The 13,103-nt window shown below is 41.4% G+C and overlaps 1 protein-coding gene across 1 annotated transcript; it reads left to right on the top strand.

Annotated features, from left to right (window-relative positions):
* Window positions 1-10,281: 10,281 nt before the first annotated feature.
* On the top strand, window positions 10,282-12,766 carry LOC101593703 (lithostathine-1-like). The gene is made up of 5 exons (XM_045152194.1): window positions 10,282-10,345; window positions 10,917-11,035; window positions 11,340-11,477; window positions 12,390-12,501; window positions 12,690-12,766. The coding sequence occupies exons 1-5, from the start codon at window positions 10,282-10,284 to the stop codon at window positions 12,764-12,766; spliced, it is 510 nt and encodes a 169-aa protein (XP_045008129.1).
* Window positions 12,767-13,103: the final 337 nt, after the last annotated feature.

Genomic DNA, 13,103 nt, shown 5'->3' with positions numbered 1-13,103 from the left:
TATTTTTCTTATAAGGCTATTAAAAATTACACCAAATTGGGCTGGAGAGATGGCTTAGTGGTTAAGTGCTTGCCTGTGAAGCCTAAGGACCCCGGTTTGAGGCTCGGTTCCCCAGGTCCCACGTTAGCCAGATGCAGAAGGGGGAGCACACGTCTGGAGTTCATTTGCAGAGGCTGGAAGCCCTGGCGCACCCATTCTCTCTCTCTCCCTCTATCTGTCTTTCTCTCTGTGTCTGTCGCTCTCAAATAAATAAATAAATAAATAAATAAATAAATAAATAAATAAATAAAAAAGATGACTATGGGTGCTCGATTCTTTTAAAAAAAAATTACACCAAATTGATTAATCCTATTACTAAAAAGAAAGCAGTCTTAATACAATTTTATATCATTAATACCAATAACACACTTGGGAATGATTTTATTAGGAGTAGCTAAGGCAAACTGTGTTGTTATCTTGAGGCAGGCTGGCTCAGAAGTCAGATCAGTTGCCTCCTCCTTTTAAGTAAAAATACATTACAATGTTTTTTTAAAATATCTGACAAATTATAAGTTCCCTCTTTAGAGGAAGTTTTGTTGTTTTTAATAATCCTCTATGTAAGATGAACTTGATCTAGAACAAATATCTGGCAAATTCACTCCTATAAAAGACATTTAACTTTTCCTTTTTAATTTCTTTGCTTAGGTCTTTGATTTGCTTGAAATGGTTCTCTAGAAGAGAAAGGAATGTCACCTGTGTCCATCTCATCTCTTTAGTTACAAACAGTCACAAACACGACACGACTAGCAAGCACAATGAGCACACATAAACACATATAAAAAGAACATATCCTCCTGATAAAATTGAAAAGAACTTGAAGCAATCTCAATTCCTTGTGTTTTTAAAATATCTTTTACTATGGCAATTAGCTCCATTTTACTCTCTGTTAAATCTTTTTTTTTTTTTTCTTTCTTTAACCCATGTTCCTTGTGCCTTGAGAGAAGTTTTAAGCCTTTCAACAATTTATGTTTACTTAGGGTCTGTCCCATGATAGAAAAGGAATGAAGAGAAACGGCAAGATCAGAGGGCAACATACCTGGTCGGAGAACCTGCGGAGGGGGGGGGTCCCCTAATGGGCCTGATGTGAGGCTGACTGCAATTTTAAGAACTGGCAGCTGCTCTAAGAGCATTTACTGGCTGTTGTGTACCCAGTTTTGTTGATAGGAAGAGAGGCTAGATAGGAGGTCTTTGCCAATGCCTGAACGGGCTGTCAGGATTCCCACAGGGAGCTAGGCGCCTTCAGCCAATGCCAGAGGGTAGCCCTGGCTAAGAGGATTCAGTTGCCCTGTCGCTATGTTGCAATTCCAAGCGATGGCACCAACCAAAAGTAAAAGGAGGAAAAGATGTGCAAAAAGGAAGTCCCGTAGTTCTTGTGCCTTGGAAAAAAAAAAAAAAAAAGACTCAATAGCCTTTACTTTAATTGCCTAAAATCCATGGCTTACCTCAAATGGATCAGTTTCATAGGTGATCTTTTCTGCATCGATCGTGGTGCAGGTCTGTTTTACAGGGGAATTGCCTGTAGTGACCTCTATGCAGACCTTCACTCACCCCTCCAGTGGGGTGGTGGTCTAATGGCTGGGATGGCCGTCCACTTGAGAGACATTCAGGTCTTTCTTGTACCTCATGCCCCATGTTCGTTGGGCACCACTTGCCCTGGCCAGTGGAGAGTCAAACAAGGAAACGAGGGGAAAATTAACCTGAATGAAAAAAGGCAAACAGACACAAGAAGGAGACCATGCTAGATGTTTGTGAAGGCCTCTAGAGTTTATTCTTACATGTAGGTTTATACAGGGTTGTAGGGGGAAGGGGATGTGGTCAGGGCAAGGAATTGTAAGGGGAAGGGGACATGACCAGGGCAAGTAGTTGTCAGGAACCCTATAGGGGATTAATTAGGTGTTCATCTACTCTTGCCTCACTGGCTTAACATCCTGACTGCACCAGGCTTCACATCCTGACCATAAACTGGCCTTTTGCAAAAGATAAGATTCTGTAAGCAGTCTTCTGACTGGTTCCAGAAGTACCTAACAGAATGGATGGACCAGCTTTCTGGGTAATGAGTCAGCTTATGAGCAGGCCCCGGCAAAATGGAGAGGCTTTTGCTCTATGGCTCCCGACACAGAGGTAGGAGGATTGCCATGAGTTAGAGGCTGCCCAGAGAATACAGAATGAATTCCACATCAGTATGGACTAGAGTGAGACCCTACCTAAAAAATGAGAACAGAAAAAAAAACATTGATTTACATTGATTGTTCTTAATAAAAGTTGTTCACCAAATATCATATGTGAATAACCTAAGTTTCTCCCTTAGCACATTTTTCAAAAATAGTAAGTTATGAAACAATGTTAAAATTGTTTTCTTTTCTAACAGTATAACCACTCTAAGTGTGAAGACTTGCCACTTACTCATAAACTATTAAAACATATTTACTCAGGGTTAATATTTACTTCAAGTAGTTACTGAATCAATAAGTTCAAGGACTTCTAAAGTGATAGGTGGTTTGCTAACTGCATTAGTATACATTTGGGGGGGGGTGGTGCTGAAGCTGCTGGTATTGACATGATTAATGTGGAACAACTAGATGTTTAATCAATCTTTCCTTGACATTAAATGACAAAGTTCAACACAGTGAACAATGCATAATTTAATATAAAAATTAGAATATTATAGCCATTATGAAAAGATCTTGAAAAACATTTGAGAATGTGACCAACATCTGTGGATCTTACTCTGAGCTATCAACTATACAGCTTAGGTTTGTTATAATTCTGAGCAGTGTATTATAATGCATATATGCTGTAGGAATAAGATTTTCTTGGTCAATTATACCACGTGTGTGTGTGTGTGTGTGTGTGTGTGTGTGTGTGTGTGTGTGTGTGTGTGTATATATATATATATAAAATCACTTAAGGGAATATTTTTATATTCACGATGCTAACTAACAACATACTTTGAGTCATGAGGCTATATAAACTCACCTAGAACAGGATTTCTGGGACTGGCAGAATGTCAAACTTCACCTACACCTAGAAAATTTGCTGGCATGATTGTGGGAAAGAGACAACATATGTTGTGATTCTTAGTCAAAAGAACATAATTGTAGGGGGAACGATCAAAATACATTATGTACATGTATAAAATTGTTAATAAAAGGTTAAAAAGATGGATCTGAGAGAAGGGCTTTGGAATACAAAATATAATGTATAAACAATTGAGCACTGTGGATAGTACAAATTGTGAATTTAAGGAGATTTTTCACAAAGAAGAGAAGTCTCTTCCTGGCAATGACTCCATCCCTCTCTCTATCTCCCCAGGTGGAGACCCAGAATGGACTGACTGCTCCAACCACACCTGCCCCAAAGTCTCCCAGGCCTATGCTCCCATTGTTGTACCCTGTTTAAGACACCCAAATTCTACTTTCATGCAGATATGAGAGTTGAAAGGCAGGCTTGAAGGTAATGGTGGTAAGGACATGTGTGTAATAGTGGTGCTTCTGGTTTCCATAGGATTCATGAAAAACACCTAACCTTTCATGTAAATCCTCTGCCACATGCTTCTTCTCTGCCAGTCTTCAGTATATTCTCATTCTGTTCTTCCTCACAAAGTTGTCCTGGCACAGGTGGGCCTCGAGATACCTTGTATCTCTGCACAGGGAAGCTGAGTAGAACCAGTATGAAGAGCTCATTCAACTGGAATGAGCTCCATGATCCCAAACTGATGTAATTCCATCTCCTCCTCTTTGTTATAATATCTCCAGTGGCTTTAAAACATTTCCAAGCATATTACTTATGTCTTTACAGAAGAACCCCAAAAGGACATGGAACTCAGATGATAGGTGACATTAGAGCTGGAGAAAGTACTGAAGTCATCAGAAGAGCTGAGTTCTAAGCTTGTCATTTTGCCGCGGACTGACTCTCGGGGAGATCAGGACCGAGGGAGAACAAGGGCGAAGGCTCAGGGAGAACTCGGGATTCGGCGAGGAAATGACAGACAGACACACTCAAGTTGAATATGCTGCTGCAATTTACTGAAGGTTTCATGAAGATTTTATACAGATTGAACAGAGAAACTTAGCAAGCCAACAAGTGATCTCAGAAATCATTAATCTAAACAATCTTGAGTATTGTTCTATTGTAAGCATACATGTAATGTTGATCAGGCAGGAACTGTACCCATTTTTTAAGAAGGGCGTCTTGTATCATTGACCACAACATTATACAAACAGAAACTAGGTGTAAGGTGAATAACAGGTTACTTATTTCTTATACCCCAAGGACTGTATAAACACCAAGGCTTACGCTTCCTTGTTAAGCGTTCCCGTAAATGGAAGAGAATGCCATAGCCTCCTTTTTTCTTCATAATTCACCCATCTATTACCGAATTCATCATATCCTCCCTCATAGGGGAGTGGAACTAAGTAGATTCCAGCTCTAGGAGTCCACCATCTGCCCTGATCAAGTACTGAACATATCCCCCAGGAAGTTTCCTGGTGGGAATGCCTAAGTTTTGTAACTCCTTTTCTGCAGAACTGTCATGTTTCTTATGAACACTACCGATCAACATTTCTACTTTCATATTCTCAGGCTCAGTATCGTTCTCAAACATCATAAGCTGTTTTTACTTTACACCATCTAAAAACTGTTCTAGAGTTAATTTTTTATTCCTAGTAGAGTTATACATTCTCTCCATTGCCCTAATCATAGGAGGGGCACATTCAATACTTAGATTGTTTCTTGTACTCTGATTGCGTGCATGATTACTAATAAGTGTTGAATTAGCTGTTCTTAGACAAACAGCTAGAAGAAAGCAGGAAAGAAACAGCATTGGCGCCAGCAATTAGGTCGTCGTGACTTCATGGGCAGCAGGAACCTTTACAGTAACTGACTGCCAAGGGGTCACCGGGGGCATCCCTCCGAGGAGTGCTGGCCCTCTGTCCTCAGCTCTCTTCCAGTGCAGAAGCATTTCTGCTTGCTACACAGGCGAGGTCGCCGTGGATGTAGCATCATTTGTCTTCAGCCACCTGTTGTCAGCCTTTACAGTCTTCATTAGAGGCCCTATGAGTGCCAGGGAGTCTGCACGTAGTACACTGAGAGCATCCTAAATTAAATATTTGACCTTCATGGAATAGATATTCTCTTTGAGATTCTGAGAATATTCTTAAACATATCATCATTAAAAATTTAGTAAGTGCCATGCCATGTTACTCTGGCTTCAAATCTCTTGTAGTAATTGGCAAGAGTGTGCCTATGAGAGAAAGAAGTTTAATAAGAAATTCCAAATGTAATGAAAATGTTTTATGGGGCTGGAGGGATGGCATGGCAGTTAAGGTGTTTGTCTGCAAAGCCAAAAGGACCCAGGTTCAATTCCCAGGGACCCACATTAACCAAGGGGTCACACATGTCTGGAGTTCATTTGCAGTACCTGGAAGCCCTGACATGTCTTCTCTCTCTCTCTCTCTCTCTCTTTCTCTCTCTGTAAAACAAATAAATATTATTTAAAAAAAAAAACAAAAATATTTTTATGTAGCATGGAGAGCAGAGCAAAACAGATTCCAAGGGGGCTGAGTGGCATATAGGCTTTTACAGCTAAGGGATCATTCAGGAAGAGCTCTCATGAACCTTGGCTGCCTGTTCTATTCTGTAGGCCAACAAACCCATTAGAGATGGATAGGAATGGAGTAACAATAATGTACTGAAATCCTTTATCTTCTAGTGGAGACCTTCCTCTGCATTTGACTATGGTTACTGTGGGAACCTGACAGAAATACCAGGTGAGAAACCAAAGAGCCACTCCTCATCATCCTTTCTTAGTGCCTTCCTCCCTCCCTGGGCCTGACCTTCTAGCTACCCCCTGAGCTAGGAAATTTAACCTGGATTTGTTCTATCTAGTATCATCTCATGTCTCCTACTTAAATGTCTCCTTCTGCTAGACTGTGACACTGGTGTCGATAAAGAAGAAGCTTCAGAGACAAGGACATAATATAAGATACCTCTTTGTCCACACAACCTCTTCTCTCTCTCCTTCCCTCCCTCCAGGATTTCTGAAGTGAAAATATTATAATTTTGGTGTGGAAGTATCCTATGTTTTCAAGTTCAAATACTAGGCAGATGGCCAGTCAGTATCCTGAGGTTCTTATGGTCAAGGTACCAAGTGTGAAGATTCACCCTGAAAGGGCATGTTCTCGGTATGCTCCCTCACCAGACCCCCACCCCCATCTTCTTGCATCTCCTTACCCTCTGTGGGCTTTGTGGCCTGAGGTCTCAGATTTTATAATGAACATTTTAGTTTATGTTCTACTTTATAGCTGGCTCTTATTGGAGGGAAGGGAGCAGCTGCAGAAGGATGTTTGCCTCTCTCATCTTCACCCCAGCCAAATGCAAGTTTTGACAACTGTGGACCCTGCTTTGGAGGACCATGTTGTGGACAAAAGAAGGCATTGCTATCCCAGACACTCACTGATAATAGATTTCCCCTGGTCATGTCACTATTGGCATAATACAACCATCTTTAAAGGCTTTGATGCTGTTTATAACAGCACTTCTGAGAGTTATATTTTCTGTGTGGCTCAACAGGACAGTTGTACAAACCCAGAAAAATCACTTTCAGCAATTCACAAGAGGAATTACATAAGATCTGAGGAGTGTAGTAAGCAGGTTTAAGTTCCATGGCATAGCAAGACATCACATAGATATAAGGAAGATGGTAGGGAGGCCAGCTTCATTTTGTGCACTACCCTTTCCCTAATCCCGATCAGCATAGTATTCAAGGAAATATTCTCTGCTTGGTGAAAAGAGATTAAAATAGTTCTCCAACTCTGCAGGGGTCTACAACACCATGGTCACCCAGTAAACTCCAGTGATGGGCAGACACCTATTATCCATCCAGTTAGCACTTATGTAGTGAGCTGTCCCACCCATGTCCAAGGTTATTCCAATTTCCATGGCCCTAGGCACTATCCCCGAAATCCCCCCTGAGCCAGGACTTCCCCAGGATCTTAAAATATATCTAATAATCGATTAAACCTCAAGTACTTAATTCATGATCCAGAAAGCCCCACACATTCAGTCCATTGTCTGTCTGTTACTATGGTTTTATACACTTAGCCATAAGTTTGCATCTGTACACCACACTAGGGGCTTCACAGAAACAGGTTCCAGGACTGTCTCACTCCTAGAACCAGGCTGGCACCATGTTAAGTGATTATCTAACCTTTCAGAACACAACTAGGGGCTATGGTTCCCTTGAAATATGACATCATCTGTCTATGTCACCCTCATGGGATTTAGGAAGAAAGACCTAATGCCAATGTGCTGTTCCTCATGGAATTTGTTGTCCCATGACTAATAAAGATGTCTCCTGGCAACACCAAGAAATCTGTGGGATATTAATAGTATAAAGAGAAGGGTAAATCTCAGACCCTCTATGTTTATTTATTTGAAGGTTAATAATTTTCCCCATATTGGTTTGGAAGAAAATAAATTACCTAAACAGGTGGCTGGAGGTCCAAGTGGCAAGCTTTAATAATACCTGAGTTTATGGGGGAACAAAACTTCAAACTACCACACCAAGGCTCTTGGATACTCGTCAGAATAACTCTGTAAGATCCTATTAATGAAGATTCCACATGCTTGTGCTTCAGGTCACTGAAAGATCAAGCTGTAGCTTAACTGGAGGTATCCTTCCTGTTGATCAGTTGTGAGGATGCTGAAAAGATCTATGCAGTCTACTGGACGGGTGTGGGAGGGACAGTAGGAGAAAGAAATCAGTCGTCTTAAACAGCAATAGAAGACACTTCAAAATCTACAGCTGACCAGCCAGGTCTAATGTACCAACTGGTGCAATGGTGGCATGTCTGTTATGGGGAAAACAACTGCTCTTTGATTGTACTTGAGGCCTGCTCCATGGAAGGGAATTCCTGTCTATTGTTGAAAATCTAATCATAAGCTTGTGGCTAGGGAAGTCATAAGTCCTAGAGGGGAAGCTACTATGATTTTCTGGCTAAACATTATATTATTCCCTTTAATACTCAAGGATCATTGTGGGAAAAGTGGGAAAAAGAGTTTAATCACAAAATGAAGTGGGGGAGAGCTTACATTACTGTCTTCTAAACACAAAGTAGCCATGGTATTCATGACCTCATGCAGTTAATGTGGGCCTTCACAAGACCCACATAATAGGAGGAAAAACAAAATTGGAAAGGAGAAGAAAATAAATGGAAGAGGAATTTTGGACAGGTTTAAAGAGAAGGAGGTAGAAGGAGAGATTATGATCATGGTATATTGACTATATATATGGTAGTTGTCAAAAAATAATTATAAATAGAATGTAAAATAAAATTATTATTATTATTGTTATTAAAAATAGAAAATTAAAGCAGCTGACAGAGCCTGAGGCAGGCCAGCCTGTTTAGTGTTAGTGAGTTTGAGACAGTACCTGAACATTCCTTAGTATAAGATGGAGTTTAATCTTTAATGATCTTAAAGCAAACATAAAAGAAGGACACCATGAATGTCCCAGCTCTCATGAGAGGGGCAAATTTTTCCTGAGAACCCTGAGAAGAAGATCATAACAGTTCCATGCATGCAGAGGTCTTTTCCAGATACTGACACTGGAGAAATGATGTTGTAAGTGAGGATGCTCAGAGAGAAAATAAAGAACCTTGTGATGCTATAAAGGAGAAATTGGGAAGATGTTCAGTCACTTGTGACATGCTAAGTTCACAAGCATGAGAAACTAAGTTCAGATCCTCTGCAGTCACCAAAAAGTCAAATATGTAAGCTTGCTCTTATACTCCTAGTGCTGGCTAGAAATTGATTGAAGAAAGGACCTGAGGTTGACCTCTGGATTCTCGTGTACACAGGCACATGCACACTTACACACATATGGACATGTACACACAAACCTCCAAAGTATGCAAAAAAGAATGAGTAGAAAAAGAGCAGCAGGAGGAGGAAGTGAATAGAGGAAGGAAGAGAAAGCCTGGAAGAGAGTGGAGTTGCACATTAACCCCGCTTTTCATGCACAGCAGGTGCTAAAGAAATCACCTAGCTGGGCTGGGTGCTTTAACCCAAGCACTCAGAAGGCAGAGGAAGCAGGATCATTGTGAGTTTGAGGCCAGCTTGAAACTACATAGTGAATTAAAGAACTCCAGTGTTAGACTGGAGAGATGGCTTACCAGTTAAGGAGCTTGCCTGCAAAGCCAAAGGACCTCAGTTTGATTCCCCAAGAGCCACATAATCCAGATGCACAAGGTGGCACATGCATCTGCAGTTTGTTTGCAGTGGCTAGAAGACCTGGCATGCCCATTCTCTCTCTCTCTCTCTCTCTCTCTCTCTTCCAAATAAATAAATTAAAGCAACAACAAGGAATTCTAGTATAATCCTGGGCTATACAAAACCATACTTCAAGAAACAAACACAAAAAAGGAGAAGAAGGAGGAGGAGAAGGGAGAAATAGAAGAAATTGCCTAATGTATCTGAATTTTTAAACTACATTCTTAGTGGCCTAGTATGTATGTTCATGTCTTGTCCTGTCCATCCTCCACAGGTAGTCCTGTTCCAGGCTCACCCACTCTCTAATCCTGATATTAACCCCATCTCATTTTCCGTACTAAGTTTCTGAAAGAGATTTAGTCCTTTCCTGCTTCTCAGCACCATGAGAAATGGACATCTGGTTACTGTGGGGGAAGTGAAAACATGTTTGTAACTTAATTTGGGAGCTTTGCAAACTGGTCTATAAGAACTCCTCATCTGTGACATTTCTCAAAGTAACAAGAAAGAGAGAAATCCTTATTTACATGTGTCAGTGCACAATGCTGGCCTTCTGACACTGCTTAGCCATTCTATATCTTCTGTTATGCATAAAGGACCTACCATTGCCTATCCAAAGAAGATATCTTACCCAGCCAACAGGTAAGTGTTCTTATATGGAACAGACATTTAAAACAAGCTGACACTCATAGCCCACAGAAGACAAAGGGGGTTTATGTTAGAGGCTTTAGCAGCACTGGCATTGCAGCAGAAACCAATGTTGCCTTTGATTTGATGGTCAATGTAATCCACAAGCAGCCAAGACAAGTATCAGAATGTGAACATCTCTGAGAGCCTTCCTGCACCCAAGAATCCAGAGAGAAGTGGCTCTGGGAATGATCCAAGGTGTTCCGCTCCACATCCCTTGATGTCTTCTCTGTGTTCTTTAATAGAGACTGCTGATTCCCTCAAGCACAAAACTCTCTGCCATTCAGTATGGCTCAGAGGAACATATACTTGATTCTGGTCTCCTGCCTGGTGTTCCTGTCTCCAAGCCAAGGTGAGGTCATTGCACTAAGACACCCAGCAGATCCGAAGGTTTCACCCTGCCCCTGTGTGTACAGGCATGCTTGGGGGGAAAAAAAAAAAAAGATAGAATCAGCATTATGCATTGCTAAGTGGAGCTCCTTTATTCTGCTATAATCCCACCTTATCAGAGGGTTTGAGGTGAAATTATTCCTTTTGCATGACCACTAAAGAGTTTTTAGTGTATCTGATTAAGTCTAGATCTCATGTCAGATTTGGGAAAGCTTACATGTGGACATTATAAGGGACATGGAGAACTAAGGGGAGTTCTGTGTAGGAAAACCAAAAAAAGCATGAGAAAAAGAAAAGCTCAAGCCTCAAAAAAGAATGGCAGAAGCAGGTAGAAATTTGATCAGATGATCTGTTGTGAGGACTTGTCTTGAGGAAAGAGATCCTGAGAGATGAGATGTTGGAGAGCAGAAGTAGGCAGGCCCTTCATGATCAGGCTGTTTTCTCATGTCCCCACAGAGGAAGCAAAGCCTCCTACTTACTTTAGGGTCTTTCTTTTGTCCTGTGCTTCTCCTTTAACTGCCCTCCTTTCCTAGGACTGGAAGCTGAGGAAGACCAGCCTTCTGCTCACATCACCTGCCCAGAAGGTGCCAATGCTTATGGTTCCTACTGCTACTACTTCATGGAAGAGCGCATGACCCGGGCTGACGCAGATGTGAGTGAGCAGAGCCGTGTCCGGGTGGGGCGTGGGAGTGACAGCTGAGGAAGAGGAGTTGCCAGGTTTTGGATTCCCTGGTGACTTCAATGAGATAAGACTCATCAGTGACTTGTCTCAACAAAAGTTCAGTTGTTTTCTCTCCACTGTGTCCTACCATTCTTTACCTTACCAGCAGAGTACCTGGTGCCCAGGGACATTTTCCAGTCTTTTTTTTTTTGCCCATGTTCTTTAGGAGTGCCTGGTGTATTGCTCAAATCTTCCTTCTCCAGTGAGTAATTCTTCTCTCCCTACTTTTCTACAGCTCTTTTGCCACAATATGAATTCAGGCTACCTGGTGTCTGTGCTTAACCAGGCTGAGGCTTACTCTGTGGCTTCCCTGATTAAGGACAGTGGGACTAGAGACTTCAACTTCTGGATAGGCCTCTATGACCCCCAAAGGGTTAGTTTGCAATCTCTTATGTCCCTTGATAACTATGTGAAAGGAAAATGGGAGAACCAGGTCTGATCTCTCAAGAGCCAACTTTTATAGTGTTAATATAATGGCAATGACTCCATGGATCTGCAAAGCACAGAGTTTTAAAGTTCACTGAAGTTGCTTAAAGAATGAGTTGAAGTCTCAGCTTTCTTAATGTTTCACCCATGCATGGGTGAGGTCATTCTATTACTAGCAAAGCATTAATATTGCACCTATATCCTGGCATGTTGACCTCAGTGTTAGAAGATAACCCTTTGCAGGTGATTTTGAAGAGATTTTGCCACTTGCATTAGGAGACTTCTATGTTTTAGCAAACTGTATACTAACAGCTAGTGGTGTGCCTATAACAATTTGAGGCCTTAAGAAAGGCAAGAACCAGTTTCTGTAATGACCATTCATGAGTCTTTAAAAGTAACATTCTGAGCAGTTACTTTTTTTGTGGAACAAAGAGAGGTATTGGATACTCTAGGAAAGGAGAAGCATACAGAAAAAGCAGAGGAAATACTAAGGTATTCAGGGTACAATATAGTTGATTCTTGTCACATATTTTTGCCCATTTCTGAGTGTGCACATAGACCAGGTGTTTCTATTTTTTTTTTTAAGTTTTTATTTATTTATTTGAGAGCGACAGACACAGAGAGAAGGACAGAGAGAGGGAGAGAGAGAGAATGGGCGCGCCAGGGCTACCAGCCTCTGCAAACGAACTCCAGACGCCTGCGCCCCCTTGTGCATCTGGCTAACGTGGGACCTGGGGAACCGAGCCTCGAACCGGGGTCCTTAGGCTTCACAGGCAAGCGCTTAACCGCTAAGCCATCTCTCCAGCCCTGTTTCTATATTTTTGAGTGATGTTTGTCCTTATTGACTCCTCCCATCTAGAATCATCATTGGCACTGGAGCAGTAGGTCCCCACCCATCTACAAATCCTGGGCCATTGGAGCCCCAGATAATGCTAATCGTGGTTACTGTGGGACTGTGATTTTAAACTCAGGTGAGAAACATTCAGTCCTATACTGGTTTTGTTTTTCTCAGGGACCTGGGTAATCAGTAGTGAAGATTAACTCCTGCCTCTTGCAAGAAATGGAAAATATTTCTCTTCTTTTAATCCTGTGTTCTGTAGTCACATGGGATTAACCACTCTTTAATTTTCTTTTCTTGGTTCATTTTATTGGCTTGTAGGATATATGAATGGAAGAATGAGTTTTGTGAGGCACTGTACTCTTTTGTCTGCCAATTCAAAAGCTAACATCACCTAAAGAATAGACATCTAGGCATGGATATGAAATTAATAAGGAGTCAACAATTTAAGAAGACTATCTATCCTTCCGGAATTGTACTCTTTGCTGCTGACATGCAGCACCTATATCCTCCCCTGCTCTAGACCCCTAACACAATGAAATAAACGTTGTTTCCCAAAGTGTGTTGTCTTTAGAACTCAATAAGCCCACTGCCATTGGGTGGCTGGTATTGAAGTGATTGTAACATTCTCATGTTTGCTTTGTCATGGTGACTTTCAGGACTCCATGCAAAGAGCAGGTATGTTGGCTTATAAATGCTTTGTGCACTTCCTCTGAAAAAGTAAAAAGTAATAAA

The sequence above is a fragment of the Jaculus jaculus genome, chromosome 6 (assembly GCF_020740685.1).
Source record: "Jaculus jaculus isolate mJacJac1 chromosome 6, mJacJac1.mat.Y.cur, whole genome shotgun sequence".
In the NCBI taxonomy this organism is placed as follows: domain Eukaryota; kingdom Metazoa; phylum Chordata; class Mammalia; order Rodentia; family Dipodidae; genus Jaculus; species Jaculus jaculus.
The sequence above is the reverse complement of the archived record's forward strand: the minus strand, read 5'-3'. Positions and strand labels throughout refer to the sequence as shown.

Bases quoted from the DNA above. Each gene is read 5' to 3' on its own strand.
- LOC101593703 (XM_045152194.1), top strand. From the start codon at position 10,282: ATGGCTCAGAGGAACATATACTTGATTCTGGTCTCCTGCCTGGTGTTC. The intron at 10,346-10,916 runs GTGAGGTCATTG...CTCCTTTCCTAG, and splicing joins GTTCCTGTCTCCAAGCCAAG to GACTGGAAGCTGAGGAAGAC. The intron at 11,036-11,339 runs GTGAGTGAGCAG...ACTTTTCTACAG, and splicing joins TGACCCGGGCTGACGCAGAT to CTCTTTTGCCACAATATGAA.